The sequence below is a fragment of the Emys orbicularis genome, chromosome 13 (genome assembly GCF_028017835.1).
Source record: "Emys orbicularis isolate rEmyOrb1 chromosome 13, rEmyOrb1.hap1, whole genome shotgun sequence".
In the NCBI taxonomy this organism is placed as follows: domain Eukaryota; kingdom Metazoa; phylum Chordata; order Testudines; family Emydidae; genus Emys; species Emys orbicularis.
The window spans coordinates 24,612,014-24,628,645 of NC_088695.1; the positions used below are offsets into that span (position 1 = coordinate 24,612,014).

Below are 16,632 nucleotides of genomic sequence, written 5' to 3' on the forward strand. Positions count from 1 at the left end.
AGAGCGGCTCAGTCTGGGTTGGAGCCTGTAGGCGAAGGACCTGCTGGGGAAGCTCCTGCGGTGGACCAGCCACAGCTGGTGGCTATGCCAGGAAGAGATGCTGTCCATGGCCTGCCGGCGCTTAGAGGAGACCCAGGGGCTGACCGAACTCGCTGAGCACCAAGGACCCGTCGACTCCTGGGAGACCCCAGTGGAGACTCTGGTAGGAAGGGACCCCGGGAGGGTGACAGAGTGGTACCTTCCCCCCGCCCCCCCCGGGGAATCTCAGTGTGTTTCGGTCGGACCCCCCCCGCTGAGTTGGTGAAAAAGCCTCACGCTACCCTCCGCCCGAGGGTTGCTTTTGGGACTCTGGCCGCTAGGCCACGCTACCCTCCGCCCGAGGGTTGCTTTTGGGACTCTGGCCGCTAGGCCACGCTACCCTCCGCCCGAGGGTTGCTTTTGGGACTCTGGCCGCTAGGCCACGCTACCCTCCGCCCGAGGGTTGCTTTTGGGACTCTGGCCGCTAGGCCACGCTACCCTCCGCCCGAGGGTTGCTTTTGGGACTCTGGCCGCTAGGCCACGCTACCCTCCGCCCGAGGGTTGCTTTTGGGACTCTGGCCGCTAGGCCACGCTACCCTCCGCCCGAGGGTTGCTTCCGGGACTCTGGCCTATAGGCCCTACCGCCCGATAGCCACGGGCTGGGTTCCAGACTCTTGCCGTTAGGCTGCGTCCCCTTGAGGCAAAGGGGATGTCATAGACTTTGGCCGCTAGGCTATACAGCCCTGGATTAAAGGGCTAGTTGACAGACGGTGGTGGATAGTCCACGCCGCCCGCAACCTTAGGGGCGTGGACCGTCACAGGGCCCTACCAAATTCATGGTCCATTTTGGTCAATTTCACAATCATAAGATTTTTAAAATAGTTAATTTCATTATTTCAGCTGTTTAAATCTGCAATTTCAAGGTGTTGTAATTGTAGGGGTCCTGATCCAAAAAGGAATCGTGGGGGGGGTCACAAGATTATTGTAGGGGGAGTTGTAGTACTGCTATCTTTACTTCTGTGCTGCTGCTGGCAGCGGCACTGCCTTCAGAGCTGGGCAGCTGGAGAGCAGTGGCTGCTGGTCAGGAGCCCAGTTCTGAAGGCAGAGCTTCTGCCATCAGCAGTGCAGAAGTAAGAAGGCACGGTATGATATTACCACCCTTACTTCTGCGTTACTGCCTGCAGAGCCGGGGCCTCAGTTAGCACTCGCTACTCTCCGGCTGCCCAGCTGTGAAGGCAACAATGCAGAAGTAAGGGTGAGCTGGTATGGTATTGCCATCCTTACTTCTGCGCTGCTGCTGGCAGGCCGCTGACTTCAGAGCTGGGTGTCTGGCCAACCACCACTGCTCTCTGGCTGCCCAGCTCTGAAGGCAACACAGAAATAAGGGTGGCAATACCATGACCCCCCTAAAATAACCTTATGACCCCCCCGCAACTCCCTTTTGGCTCAGGACCCTCAATTTGAGAAACATTGGTCTCCCTTGTGAAATCTGTATAGTATAGGGTAAAAGCACACAAAAGACCAGATTTCACAGTCTGTGACGTATTTTTCATGGATGTGAATTTGGTAGGGCCCTAAGTATAATACATTACGGGGCTGTTGTAATTATCCCCAAACCAAGTATTATAAAACTAGGAAATTCAGATTTCAGAGTAGCAGCCGTGTTAGTGTGTATCCGCAAAAAGAACAGGAGTACTTGTGGCACCTTAGAGACTAACAAATTTATTTGAGCATAAGCTTTTGTGGGCTACAGCCCACTTCATCAGATGCATTGAATGGAACATATAGTAAGAAGATATATATACATACAGAGAACATGAAAAGGTAGAAGTTGCCATACCAACTCTAAGAGGCTAATTAAGATGAGCTATTATCAGCAGGAGAAAAATAAACTTTTGTAATGATAATGAAGATGGCCCATTCCAGACAGTTGACAAGAAGGTGTGAGGATACTTAACATGGTGAAATAGATTCAATTTGTGTAATGACCCAGCCACTCCCAGTCTCTATTCAAGCCCAAGTTAATGGTATCTAGTTTGCAAATTAATTCTAGTTCAGCAGTTTCTCGTTGGAGTCTGTTTTTGAAGCTTTTCTGTTCAGAGTTAATGTTAAACTTTTAAAAAATCCTACCATGTTACGGTATGGAAATGCAGTGAGGGCACCTAACCAATATGATTCTGCTCTGTAGTGACACAATGAAAACAGCAAAATGATATATATGTAATTAAAGAGTGAAATGCCTCTTCCCTTCCAGTAACTTTGGCAGTAGTCTAACTCCCTTTCTAGCCACCAAGCATCAAACTTAAGAGTTAACAGATGTATGGTTATCTTGAGCAGCTGACCAATTTCCTGCTTGTTTTTCCAATAGCATGTTAAACCAAACCAACATATTTGTACAGTAAACTTCTCAATAACTGGTCACAATACACTATGCATAAAGTATTACAGAGAAGCTGTATTTCTACCACAGTCTATACCACCTCTTGCCACAAAGGGGAGCCATGAGAGGGGAACCAAGACCACTTAGAATGCTTGCACTTGTCCTGGCTGCTTGGAAGTGAGTTCTTTGCCACAAGGTAGAAACTTTTCCCGTGCTCTGAGAGCCCACTATCCCCTCAAAGCCAATTTTACATATAGTTATGGTGACTCCCCATGTGTCACTGGGAACTGTAGATTGGTAGCCTATGCAAATTAAGCAAATTATGGCCACAACTTCTCTTTTCATCAAAAGGATTAGAGACCTCTTTCCCCTCTGTAGCTTTTGGCCATAGGTCTTACACTGATTATTCTGAATCCTCTCCAGTCCCAAGCACCTAGGGTGACCAGAGGTCCCGATATTTAAGTTTGTCCCACGTCCCGACCGATCTTTGGTCGGGACGCACTTTGTCCTGATATTTGCTTCGCTGGCAGCACTCGGCGTTTTTTTCCCTCTCTCTCTCTCCTGCTCCGCCGGCAGCACTCGGCTTTTTTTTTTTTTTTTTGCGACCCCCCTGTCCCAATATTTTCTTCCTCTCATCTGGTCACCCTACAAGCATCTGCCAATTTTCTATTTAAAGAAGTCAGCACGATCCTTTGCAAGGAGCGGGGAAGGGGGACAGGTTGAAAGTGGAAGGCTAACAAGGAAGGAGTCAAAGACAGCAAATAATGCATGAGGATTCTTTCATAGGGTGCAGTGAGGGACAGGAAATGTTGTTTGGCCAGGGAAATGGTGGAGCTGAAGAAGGAGAGAAAAAAACGTAGGAGAGGAAGTCAGCATGGTCACAGGGCCTCTTCCAGCCAGGCCTGGGATTTCCTCATGGACCAAAGTGTTCCAGACTCTTCTAAGGGTCATCAAGGTTATGGGGAAATTCTCACCAGCCCTGCAGCAGCATCACCAACTCTTGTTACATTTGTGGGGCAACAGGATTGGTCATTGCTGGAGCCCATCTGTGATGAGACCAGGACCTCCATCCCTCTAGCAAATTTTAGCATGCTGATTGGCTGCCTGCCCCACTAGCCCATGTCCTGTGGATGAGCACCGATCAGAGCTGCTGCACACAGAGCTCTCCCTTCCCCTCCCCTCAGCAGCCAGAGCTGCCCTCACAGGAGGGGAGGGGGAGATAAAGAACCCAGCTGCTCTAGGCAGCCCTGCCCCTCCCACTGTGAGCAATAGAGATGGGACGGTTCCTCTTCCCCTCCCCTTGCCTTGCAGCTCCTGCCTGGGCTGGGGCAGAGGTGGGTGAGGGGGTCCTGGAGCCTCCAAGCCTGGAACAGGGAGAGGGGACCCTGCTGCAGCCCCCAGACCTGGGAGGGCAAAGAGCCCCAGGGGGGTGAACTCCTGGGGTGAGGCTGCAGGGGGGCAGCATTCATTGCTGGGCAGAGACGGGCTGTGGCACTGTCCCCCTGACCAGAAGGGAAGGGCAGCCAGAGCCAGCTGCAGGAGGCAGTGCTTGCCCCTGCCAGGAAATGTCAGATGGGGATAGGCGAGGGGTGCTGATAGGTCCGTACCATTGTTATTAGGGGGCGGGGCATGGGGAGAGGAGCAGAAAAAGGTCAGCGGCTTAGGACTCACTCTGCTCCTTCCCCCTCCCCCTCATCACAGGACAAGTGTGTATCTCTGCCCACCCCACTCCACAGGAGGGAAGCAGAAGCCTTTAGCATCGCTGATCCGCTCAATTCTTTCTATGCCTGCTCCCCCCCCTTGGTGACAAGGACAGGTTGGCCCAGCACTCCTGCCAGGGCCGGCTCTAGGTTTTTTGCCACTCCAAGCAAAAAAATTTTTGGCTGCCCCCCACCCCAGCCCTGGGCTCTCCCCCCCCAACCCACCCGCACCCCCTGCCGCCCCAACCCTGGGCTCTCCCCCCCACCCCACCCGCACCCCCTGCCGCCCCAACCCTGGGCTTCCCCCCACCAGCGCTGACTCTGCCCGGTCCCCCCTCACCTCCAGCCAGTCCAGCGCTGGCAGGGTCGGGGTAAGCAGCGGGGCTCCCGGGCCGCGCCTCAGCCCAGGGTCCGTTCAGATGGGGCTCCTGCCTCCAGGACCAGCCGGGACCCGGGAGGACAGAGCCGGGGGACCGCCCTGGCAGGGGGCTGAGGAGCCGGGGCAGGGCAGCCCCAGAAGGAGCAGAGCCCCGGAGAGCGGGACGCGGACCCCGCACAGCAGCACCCCGCCCTCTATGGCCCTGCTGCTGCTCCTGGCCGCCCTGCCGCAGTCCCTGGGCGGCTCTGGCCACTTCGCCCAGCCGCGGCTGCGGCACTGGGGGGCGGCTGCCCTGCGGCACCTGCAGGAGGCTCCGTGTGCCCCGAGGGGTGGCCCCCAGCCTGAGTGTCCCGCGCTCGGAGCCCGCCCAGCCATAAGGTGTGGGCGCTGCTCCCCGACGTGAACCGCAGTGGCCCCAGGGCGCCCCCGGTGCAGGACGCGCTGCTGCTGCCAGGGCCAGCTAGGCTTTTGCCACCCAAGCGCCAAAAAAAAAGAGGCTGGCTGGAATGCCGCCCCTGAAAATGTGCCGCCCCAAGCACCTGCTTGGTTTGCTGGTGCCTGGAGCTGGCCCTGACTCCTGCATCCATGCCCCAACCTGAGAGGGGAGTCACAATGGCCCTGCTGGTGCTGCCCTGCCCTCTAGCCTGGGAGGGGAGGAGAGAAGAGGCCCCTGGCGAGGAACTGCTTCCCCCAGGCAGCGAGTAAGGGGGAGGCACACAGTGAAATGCTGGGGTTCCAGGGTCTGAGGGGCAGTGAGAGGTCAGGGGAGCGAGTTGCAGAAAAGGTGATGGCCCTTGCCTCATGGCCAGGAAGGGAAGTAAGTGCCCCCAGTTAAACAGTTGAGTCCAGGCCTCCCAGTCCTACAATTGATCATTCTTCCTCCTCACCTCATTGTCCCTCCGTCAGTTCCTTCTTGTCTCCCTTCCTGCAGCTCCCTTAGCAGTGGAGGAAGAGGATGCTGGGAGTGAGTTAATAATAATATACCTAGGTCTTACATAGCGCTTTTTGTCAATTGATCTCAAAGTGCTTTGCAAAGGAGGATAGTATAGTTATCCCTCTCTCATAAATGGGGGATGGAAATACAGAGAGATGTACTGGCTTGCCCACAATCACCCAGGAAAAGAATTGGAACTAGAACATAGGTCTCTTGAGTCCCAGTCCAGTGTTCTAGTCACTAGGCCACACTCTCATCCCCCAATAGGGCTATGGTTTAACAAGGCATACTTGACAGTGAGTGAAGAGTGTGGGAGTCAGAGAAGAGAGAGCAAATAACAATAGAATGAAGTAAAGAATGAGTGAGCTGGGAGGAAGGTCTGAGGTTGGCAGAGAAGTAATGGATATCAATAGATTGGATCTTATGGAAGGCCTCATGGAAAGGGATGCTAAACGGGCAGTAACAATGAAGGAATTCAGATATACCAGTTTCTGATGAAAACAAAGTTGAGTGGCCATTTTGACTGGCAGAGAACATGGGTGAAGATCATAAGAGGAGATGAGGACAAGGAATCGGGCATTTCATGGATTGGGTCAGACAGGGTGTCAGCACATATGGGAGACTAAGAGAGGAAAAGGGAGAACTAGAAGGAAGGTGTTTGGGGAGAAATAGAGGGGGAGTAGGTGACAGCAACATGGAGAGTAGACCCTGATGAAATGTTATTCCAAAGAAATGAAGGAAGAGATGGAGCAAGGGGCTGGAAGGGGGGAGGAGAGGAGGGGAGTCTGACATCCATATAGTGGCCCTTAGGGGGTGACATGTGGTGTGTGTGGAAAAAATGAGTGCAGCTGCAGAGTTAGTGTGTGTTGGGATGTGTGTGAGGTAGGTTTCCATGAGTGCTAGGAGATGGAGGGAGCAGGGAATGAATAGGTGGTGGATGACAGTGACCTTCCTTGGCCATTCCAGAGGTAGCAGGAGAATGGGAAGGGAAAGGGGTAACAAGAAGGGCAGGGATAGAGAAGGAATATATGGAACCTAAGAGGTGAGTGTGGGTTGATGAATTACAAGGTAAGCAGCTTCCCCTCTTCGTCCTCGGGAGTGACTTGGCCCAGACGTCCTCTTGGACCATAACCTAGTGTGAAGCCCTCACAGTCGGGGCTGCAGAGGAATCAGCCATGTCCAGTTGTGTGAATCTCTTGCCCCCAGAAGAGATCACTTGCAGCCAAGACACTAATGAACGACCCTGGGCTAGGATCTGGTCAGGAGATTCTCCCTTCCCTGCGAAGGCAGTAGCAGGGCTCGGGCTCGCTGGGCACGGAGGAAGCCCAGACGCGCTGGCCGCAGAGCGCTTTCGGGGGACTCGGGGAACTCCCGCTGCCAGGGGGGACGGACGGGCCGGCTCAGCGCCTGCCCGGCGCCCGCACGGAGTCGGGCTCTAGGTGTCCTGCGTGGGACTGGGAGGGGTTAAGCCGGCAGCCCCAGTCCAGGGGACGGACGGGCAGGCTCAGGCGCCTGCTATACGGAGTCGGGGCTCTAGGTGTCCTGCCTGGGAGGGTCCCTGCTGCATTGCAGCCTCCGCGCTGCTCCGTGTCTGGCGCGCACAATGGCGACTCCCAGCCCCAGCAGCGGCTCCGGCTCCAGCAGCGGGAGCAGCACTCCGGGCTCCCAGGCGCACACGACGGTCAGCAGCATGCAGGGTGAGCGACCCCCGCACCAGGCCCCGCCCGCTCGGTCCCCCCGCAACGGCGCGCCCGGCCCGGGCTCCGCACCTCGGCCCGGCCGCTTCCGGGCCGCCCTCGTCGGTCCGGTGGGGCCGGCAGCTCGGGGCCGGCTAGGCCCCGGCTCGGCTCCTTTGCTCAGCGGCGGGAGCCGGGCCCGGGCCCGCCGAACCGCGATGGCCTGTAAGGCCAGGGCCGGGGCGCCGCGCAACCCTCGCGACGGACCCCGGCCAGCTGCCCCGAGAGGGAACCGGCCGACTCCCGCCCTGGGGGCCGCGCTCCGGGCCGAGAGGCCTTAGGTGCTGGGGCGGCCATGGGCCCCCGATTGCGCGGAGGAGGGCGGCAGGCTGGGGGAAGGGTGCGAGTATGTTGGGGGAGTGTGCCCACAGTGGGGGGGGGGGGCGACGACGGACGGGAGTGTGCCCACTCTGTGTGTGTGTGTGTGTGTGTGTGTGTGTGTGTGTGTGTGGGCGGGACGGGAGTGTACCCGCAGTGGGGGGGGGGAGGGAGAGTGTGCCCGCAGTAGGGGGGGGGAGAGGGGGAGTGTGCCCGCAGTGTGTGTGTGGGAGGGGCGGACGGGACGGGAGTGTGCCCGCAGTGTGTATCTGTGGGGGGCGGGAGTGTGCCCGCAGAGTGAGTGTGTGTGTGTGTGGGGGGGGGCGACGGGAGTGTGCCCGCAGTGTGTGTGGGGGGGGCGACGGGAGTGTGCCTGCAGTATGTGTGTGTGTGTGTGTGGGGGGGGGAATGGGAGTGTGCCTGCAGTGTGTGTGTGTGGGGGGGGGGAAGTGTGCCTGCAGTGTGTGTGTGGATGTATGCCGGGGGGGGGTGTGTGTGTGTGCCTGCAGGGTGCGTGAGTGTGTAAAGGGCGTGAGTGTGCCCGCAGGATATGTGTGGGGATGTATGCCCACAGGGTTGGGGTGGTGGTGTGTGCCTGCCAAGTGCGTGTGTGTGTGTGGGGGGGGGCGTGAGTGTGCCTGCCGGGTGCGTGTGTGCAGGGGGTTTGAGTGTGCCCATGGTGTGTGTGTCAGAGGGGAGACTGGGGTGAGTGAGTGTGCCTGAAGCATGGAAGGGAGAGCCAATCTTGGGGGAGTGGGTCAGTGTGCCGGGGGGGTTGTGTGGGTGTGCTGTTTTCCCTAGGGCTGGAGGTGTTTGAGTGCACACGGGGTACTCCGTAGCTGAGTTTGGTGACTGCTTTGGGAAGTGATTGGGGGGGCGGTCCAGATGCCTGTGCTGGCAGTGCTGTGTTATTCAGTGACTGCATACCACCTCCACTTGCCTTCTACAAATTAGTGACTAGCAGAAAAAATGTTGGTTTTACCATGTAAATCTCAGCTGATGTTGGAGCCTCATCTCCTATTCTGTGGGGGTGGTGCTCAAGGCTCAGAAATACACACTTAATGTAGCTTGAAAACTGTTGCATATATTTGAACATACGCCTCTTTAGGGGCAACTAGATCCTGCTAGTGGTGTTTTGACTGTCTCTGAAGATCTCTAAACAATAAGAAAGCAGCCATTCTTCTTGGGAAGGCATTCACTTCTGATTTCAGACTCCTACCTTTTTATTAGGTAACTACATGAATAGCAAATAGGCTCTTGATTTTTGTTTTAAGCATGAACCTGCAAGTTAGATATAGTTCTGCTGCAGCAGGTTATTTTGATGTAAGGCGGGCGTTTTCCTCCCACTAACACATGTAAGCTCTGCAGCAGAAGAGTCATTGAGTTAAAGTATGTAAACAAGTGAACATTTGCCAAGGGTAGGCAAGTTTTAGTCTGGATTTTATACAAGTTGAACCTCTCTAGTCCGGCATCCTCGGGACCTGACTGCTGCTGAACTAGAGAATTTGCCAAACCACGGGAGGTCAACGCAGAGTGCCAGTGGGTCTCCATAGGCGCGGGAAGTAGGGGTATGGGGGGTGCTGTAGCACCCCCACGCTTTGCACCCAGCTGGACCCCCTACTTGGGGCCCTGCTGCTACCTGGAGTGCTGGCCCCCAGCCTGGGGTCTTAGCTGCCGGCCCCAGGTCCTCCCCCTCCCTCCCGGAGCTTGAACGCTGCGAATCAGCTGTTCGCGGCGCTCTGGAAGCGCTGGGAGGGAGGAGGAGTTGGTAAGTGCAGGGCTGCCAGCACGCGGGGGGAGAGGGGCAGAGGGGGGAGCTTGACGCCAGTGGATGCTCTGCACCCACTAATTTTTCCCCATGGGTGCTCCAGCCGTGCCGGACCATGGATGTTGTCGGACCAAGGAGTGCTGGATTAGAGAGGTTTAACCTGTATCTTTTTAGATCAGTGTTCTGTCTACTTCTTAATATTTATTTTGGCAAGTGACTCATCCCAGTATGGCTGTTCTTTGCCCACCATTCTGGGCAAAGGTTTAAACTGGGAACTCCCAGAATGTTAGGTTGATCTGATGCAGAGCATAAGGCTTTTCTTTTCTTGTGTTAGTTTAGGTTGCAGTTACTTCCTGTAGAATTTCCAGCAGCATGTGTGCCGCACAAACTCTGTGGCTGGAAGGGAATGATGGGCATACATTTTTGCCCCTCCATGAGCATAGTTGGAAACTAGTACTGGGAGCAGCCAGGCTCAATTTATCCCTAATTTTCCAACACAAGGTCTCAGAAAACAAACGGTCTAATAGTGGGTACAGTTTTATTTAGAAACTGGTTTCTTAATAAAAAGCCAGATGAAGAATAGGTCTGTCAGTTGACCTTAGAACTGTAAACCTAGTAAATTGAACATTGTAAGTGTTGACTTGTAGCCTCTGCCCAAATGTCAATTTCCGAGGGTATGTCCAGACTAGGCAAATAGATTGTGTTTTAAGATGTTCGCTAACGTGCTTTAAGTAACGTGTATTTACACACCACTTAGTATCTAGTGGGCACAAAGGCAGCAATGTTTAAAAGCGTTAGCAGATTGTGGTAAATGCTGGGGTCTCTCTATGGTTGACCATAGTCCATTAATATGGTCTTAAACACAACCTTTCTGCACAAGGTACAAAATTGTGTTTAAATTTGCATTATCCAACATGTTTTGAAACACAACCTACTTTTGGAGCCCCAAGTTTGTTTCTGGATAGATACCGCAGTGTCTTGTGTTTATTCAGTAACAAACTAAATGGAAAGTGATATAGTTAAATTAGTGTAATTTCTGTGAGTAAACAAGCCTTGTGTCACACTTTATCAGCCAGTCTCTTGCTGGATTGGGGAGGAGCAGTTCTGATTTGGCTCCTAGTGACTCCATCCCCATTCACTGAGCAGTTCTTTATTTCTTGATCCCTCATTTCTTTTGTCTGTTACCTTAATATTTGCTTTGGGAAAATAGACTAAGAATACTTCAATGATCAATTTATGGTTAAAATATTAGTCTCTTATTTTGGTTGTGGCTAACATTTCAGCTTTTCATAGTGTTACTGTAGGGTAAGGTAGCAGGTCTTTTCGTCAGTGTCTGAGGACTGACTCTCTACCCTTGCAAAAAATTAGAGACTTGGGCAATGTCTACACTATAAAGTTAAGTTGTCTTAAGTTAGGCCGACCTATAGCCACCGTTGTAATTAAACTGCTGTTGCATGTCCTTTTTTCTGAGGAGCGTGTCCACAGTAGCAGCTCTTGCATCGACACAAAGAACAGTGCATCTTGGGTAGCTATCACACTGTGCAACTTGCCACCATCTGCCCCAGGGTGTTTTGGGAAGGGTTTGCAATGCCTCATGGGGGCAGTTTCAGCATTCCATGATGTAGTTTTCTCTGTCCTATCATTCCATGGGCTTCTTAGTATATTTAACGCCACTTTTCAACAGCCCCTGTAACTTGTGCATCCGCCATCTCTCCTAAAGCACGGATCCTGCACTGCTCTCCAGTACTGTGGTGAATGTTATGAACACAATGCACCTGATCCTGCAGTATTTTATGAGCTGCGTGTCTGATGACGATGCCTTGGTGTCTGGCTTACAGTGTGCCATGGAAAGAAACAATTCAAGATTGCTGTTAGCATTCACGGAGCAGCTGCACATGATGGACCATCAGTTCTGGGCTCGAGAAACAAGCACTGAGTGGTGCGAGCGCATCGCTATGCAGGTATGAGATGGCGAGCAATGGCTGCAGAACTTTCAGATGTGCAAAACCACCTTCCTGGAACTATGTTCGGAGCTCACCTCTGCCCTCCGGCGCAAGGACACCAAAATGAGAGCCGCATTCACGGTGGAGAAGCATATCCCTATTTTGGCACCAGACCACCTTTTGACGGCATACATCAACAGAAAGGGCTACTTATCTCTGTGGATCACTGGGGTCGTTTCATCAACATCAACATGGGCTCGTCAGAGAAGGTCTGCATCTTTAGAAACACAGGCCTGTACAGAAAGCTGCAAGCAGGGACTTTCTTTCCAGACCAGAGGATTACCACTGGGGATGTGGAAATGCAAATAGTAATCCTGGGAGATCCAGTCGATCCCTTGCCGCTGTGGCTCATGAAGCTGTACACTGGCATGCCTGACAGCAAGAAGGAGCGCTTCAACCACAGGGTCAGCAGGTGCAAAATGACTGTTGAATGTACATTTGTCTGCTTAAAGGGTCACTGGTGCCGTCTCCTCAGGAGGTTAGACCTTAGTCAGGGCAATATCCCCATGGTCATAGCTGCCTACTGTGAGCTTCATAATATCTGTGAAGCAAAGGGGGAGAAGTTTCCCCATGGGTGGGGTGTGGAAGTTGAACAGCTGTCTGCTGGTTTTGAACAGCCAGATACCAGGGCTCTCAGAGGGGCTCAACAGGGAGCTATTCAGATCAGGGAGGCTTTGAAGGAGCATTTTAACAATGAGCCAAAGTAATGTGTGTTGCTGTAATGTGCTGAGCCTGGAATTGTTTTTTTTTTCACCGTGGTATGAACCTTGTAATGATTGCTTTCTGTGCGCTGCTATAACAATGCAAATTAATCTATTGCTACTGTCTCTGAATTAGCAGCAGTCACCATGTGTTGGAGAATAATAAAGATTCATTCACTTTCCATAAGTTGATTTTTATTCCACACCCATGGAAACATACCTATGTCATGCTGAGGTAAACTTAATACATACAGTATCTTTGAAGGAGAAGGGACAGTGAATTCACAAGCACATACGCCAACGAGGCTCTCGCGGCTGTCTGTCTGTCTAGCTGTCATTGTGCGTAATCTCCCGTGTGGTGGAGTGCCTGGGGTACTGTTGCAGCAATGGAAGATATATGGAACATGTGTGGAGAGTGTAGGGAGGTTTTCGAATGAAGTTCTCTATGGGCTGCAGCGGGAGGTGAGCACAGATGTGTTCAGCCTGAAGTTCAGTCGGAGATTGCAGCATATCTGTTTGTTCCGCGAGCTGTGTTATCATTTGTTCCTGGCCCTGCTTCCTTTCCTCAGTATCCCTCCACATTTTCTCATTGATTGTCTCTCCCCAAGCTCTTGGCTCGCAATCTGAAGCACCAGAGGACTGCAGCACCTTGAACATGTCTTCCTTAGACCTCTTCTGTCTTCTCCTTATCTGGCCGAGCTGCTCCGCCAGTGTGCATGAGGAGACCCTCAAGGCCACATCTGCAGCTTCTAAAGAAACAGTGGACATAGGTCCTATTTTCAGTGTACTTGCACCGCTTGATCCAAACAAGTTACAAGCACAACTTTCTCGTTTTCCCTTACGAGTCATACAGCTCGGTGGCCGCCTCAGCCATGCCCAGAGTGGAGCGGGTGAGTTGGGACAAAGGGCAGGGGGTAGCACTGGGTTATCAGTACAAGTGCATAGGATTATTGTACTGAATACTGGCACATTTTTCCACAGGCGGAGGTAATTGTAGCTGATATCTCACTCCTGAGGGTAAGCAAGGCTGCAAGGGAGCACTTCCTGCATGCGTGTGGCTGCAGCCTGGATCTGTATGCTGCTACCTTGTGTACTGAAATGGTGTCTGCTGAAGTAATTGCCCAGTGGTGTGGCAAAGTGGCCTACTGCAGAGGAAGAAACAAGACAGCTCTCCCAAGAAATCTTCGGCAGAGGATTGCAGATTACCTCTAAGAAAGTTTCCTGGAGATTTCTGTGGAGGATTCATGGGAGATCCCAGTGTGCATAAACAAACTTTTCTGCAGGGCCCCTTTTGCCTAGCTCTACAGGGGAATGAGAAGCAGATAGCAACTCTACCTGTATTGGTTATTTCACTACCTTTTGTAGCCTAATTAAAAAAGCATTACATGAGCAGATGTGTCCCTATGGTATTGAAGCAAATTGAGTACATACCAGAGTTTCTGTCCCCTGCATCATGCTCCGCTCAGCTGGACTGCAGGGAGTGGCTAGATTGCTCTGGATTCAAAAAGAGGTCCTGGCTCCCCATGCCACCGGATCTCCCTGTTGCTTCTCTCCCATCCTCCTTCGCCTCCACTTCCTTGTCCAGCATGTTTTCCTTGAGGTTCACTCTGGTGGTCAGTGACTCCAGCCCCCCTGAAAAGTATCCACGGGGCTCTTGGTGTTGGAGGTGGGATCGCCACCGAGGATGGCATGCAGCTCCTTGTAGAAGCGGCATGTCTGCGGCTCTACACCAGAGCGACTATTTGCCACCCCTGCATTCTGGTATGTCTGCCTGAGCTCTTTGAGTTTTACACGGCACTGCTGCGTGTCCCTGTCATAGCCTTTGTTCTCCATGGCCTGAGCGATCTGGCCTTAGATATCAAAGTTCTTGCTGCTGGAGTGGAGCTGTGACTGCACAGCTTCCTCTCCCCACAGACCCAGGAGATCCACCACTTTCGTTGTACTCCAGGCAGGAGTGCGTTTGCTGCGTGGAGCTTGCCTGGTCAGCTGGACAGTTGCTATGTTAGCTCACCTGCCAAGCAGACAGGAAGAGTAGTTTTAGAACTTCCCTGGGGTTTTAAAAGGGAAGGGGTGCATACCTGTGACTGCTCTGCTTCCCTGCAGCCAGGTACACTATGGGCATTGTAGCACACCTTCTGGAGGCCACTTAAGTCAACGCAAGCAATGCAGTGTCTACACTGACACTGTGTCGCTCTAACTATGTCGTCATAAGTGTTACGCCTCTTGTCAAGGTGGTTTTATTAAGTTGGTATAGCAGGTGTGTGACAGTGGCGGGAAGAGCATTGTAGTGTGTACACCTCCATAGTTAGGATGATGTAAGCTGCCTTATGTCGACTTAACTTTGTAGTATAGACAAGCCCTCGTTTAAAAAAATCACTCTTTCAGTGCAGTTGGTGTGTTTTTTAAAGTTAAAACCTTTTAAAGTTTTAAACCTTTGAAAAATCCTCTTTGCATTAGCAGCGTTTACAACTGCTTCAGACTGAGGCTATACTGTTTTCATACTGAGGAAACACTGTAATAAAACGCTATTTGCCTTGTTTTTTGAAGCCTTGCATTAATTTTATTTATAGCAAAAAATATAAACGATTGGTCTCCTTGTGATGGTGGCAATAAGGCAGAAGCAAGAACTGCTCTTTTTCTGCACGGGTGGGTCAGGGCTTGCCTGCACTTCAAATGCTGCACCACTTCAGTGATGACATTACTTACTGTGAGGAGAGGGGTTCTCCCTGAAGTTTAGGAACTCCACCGCCCTGAGAGGTGGCAGCTAGGTCTATGAGGAGTGCTTTCTGGCTAGGTCAGTTTAACTGTGTCGCTCAGAGGTGCAGATTTTTCACTCTCCTGAGCGAAGTAGTTATACCAACCTAATTTCGTAGTGTAGACCAGGCCTCAGTTTGCACATGCATGGGTAAAGTATCACATGTGTAAACTAATGTTGACAAGACAACTTGAAGTTTTAACACTTGGTTTATCTACACTCAGCTGTTGTGTATACCTTTTTTCTTAGTGAAGGCAGGGTCCAAATGTGTTAGCTTGTCTTCAGAGCTGTTAAGAGGGCTTTCCAATTGTTATGTTAACTTGATTGAACTCATGAATGAAAAATACACTCTTTTTTTGCCTGTGAAGACAGGGTCATCTAAAGAAACAAAGTTGAATGGAGAAAGTCTCCCTTCTTTTCCTCTATGTAATTTTCAAAAGTAAGTTTGGTGGAAACACACTCACAGTCACTTGTGTTTATAGTTCCTATATGTGTGGAATGTGGAGGGCTTAGGAGACATGATTGTAGTTGGAATGGAAGTCTAATATCTCTACGGCATTTATAGAGGAGAAGAGAACTTGCTTATGTTTAAAATAAAGCCCACAAAATATCAAACTAAAGCGGACTTTTAACGTCTACTGCTTTTGGAGCTCACAAGTTTTCTATGGATTTGGATTTGATAAGTTTTAAACAAAACTTGAAATTTGTGCTAAATTTCAAATAAAGTGTGCCTCACTAAAAAGTGAAATTAAAAGAGAAAAAGAAACTGTCCAGTCTGTTGGCATTTTGCTCAGCCTGGGCAATGCAGGAAGGAAACAGCACCAATGGCAAAAATTCATGAGGGTTTCAATGAGGCGATGCCTTGTTATAGAGTTGTTTTAGTCTCAATCTTTGGAGCACGCCCTCGTGGTGTGAGATGTCAGCAATTCTGCCCCATTCTCTACCTTGTGACTTCAGTGATGTGGTATGGTGGTGGCTTGGCCATACAGTCAGGTGACAAGGGAGTTCCACCCCTTCAGGGGTATCTACGTCTCGAATAATGTCTGATAAAGTAATAGTAATCAAGACAGCATCTTCTGCCCCTCCTCGACTCCTCTTCAGCCTCATTTTTCTTGAAGAGCAGCGACATGCAGAGCTTTTCCCTGGAGTCTCTCAGCAAAACCAAAAAACAGACAAAAATACAAACTAAGCAGTGTCCACCCATCCTGGGCTTGAGCTGTTAGTCCATCTTCGGTTCTTCCTCTGCCTGTCTTCTGTCAGGTGCCTGCCACAGAGAAGAAACTCCAAACCACCTCTCTTCTGGATTTCCTTCTCCCAACTATACTGAACTCTTTTTTTTTTTTTTTTTTTTTCTTTTAACTCCTCCCTGAGTCTAATACGCTCTTCAGATGTAACAAGTTGAGCTAATAGAGTTCTCAGGCTCTAGTTAACCTCTTGTTCTGTGGGGGTATATATACACCCTTTCACATCTGGGTAAGGAGCTTTCTGTATGAGTCTTATGTTTCCAATGTCATTTTAAAGTTTGGAGTATGCTGGTCTCCACCAGCCTTCAGAAGGAGTCAGCTGTTTTGTGCCCTGGATTAGAGCCCTGTGTGGATTCAAAATTTAGATCCGTGGATATAAATTGGATATCTGTGGAGCTGCAGGGCTCTACCAGGAACCACAGCAGCATGTCTGTCTGCTACTTCCAGGAGCCAGTGCCCCGCAGCCCCACCCACTGGGGCGGGCACCAGGCTCATCGGCAGCTGTCACTGGTTGCCCTAGTGCAGGGGTGGGCAAACTTTTTGGACCGAGGGCCATATCTTGGTATGAAAATTGTATGGTGGGCCATGAATGCTCATGAAATTGGATTTGGGGTGCAGGAGGGAGTGAGGGCTCTGGCTGGGGTTGCGTGCCCTGTGGTGGGGCAGGAAAGGGGGAGTTCAGGGTGTGGGAGGGGG

At 51.7% G+C, this 16,632-nt stretch overlaps 1 protein-coding gene across 2 annotated transcripts in view; it reads left to right on the top strand.

Annotated features, from left to right (window-relative positions):
- Positions 1 to 6,938: 6,938 nt before the first annotated feature.
- MAP2K4 (mitogen-activated protein kinase kinase 4) overlaps positions 6,939 to 16,632 on the top strand; it is a 173,619-nt gene continuing 163,925 nt past the window's right edge. For both annotated transcript variants that reach the window (XM_065415124.1, XM_065415127.1), the window contains exon 1: positions 6,939 to 7,108. In XM_065415124.1, the coding sequence (XP_065271196.1) occupies positions 7,015 to 7,108 (94 nt within the window). In that variant the 5' untranslated portion in view covers positions 6,939 to 7,014. The remainder of the gene's footprint in view (positions 7,109 to 16,632) is intronic.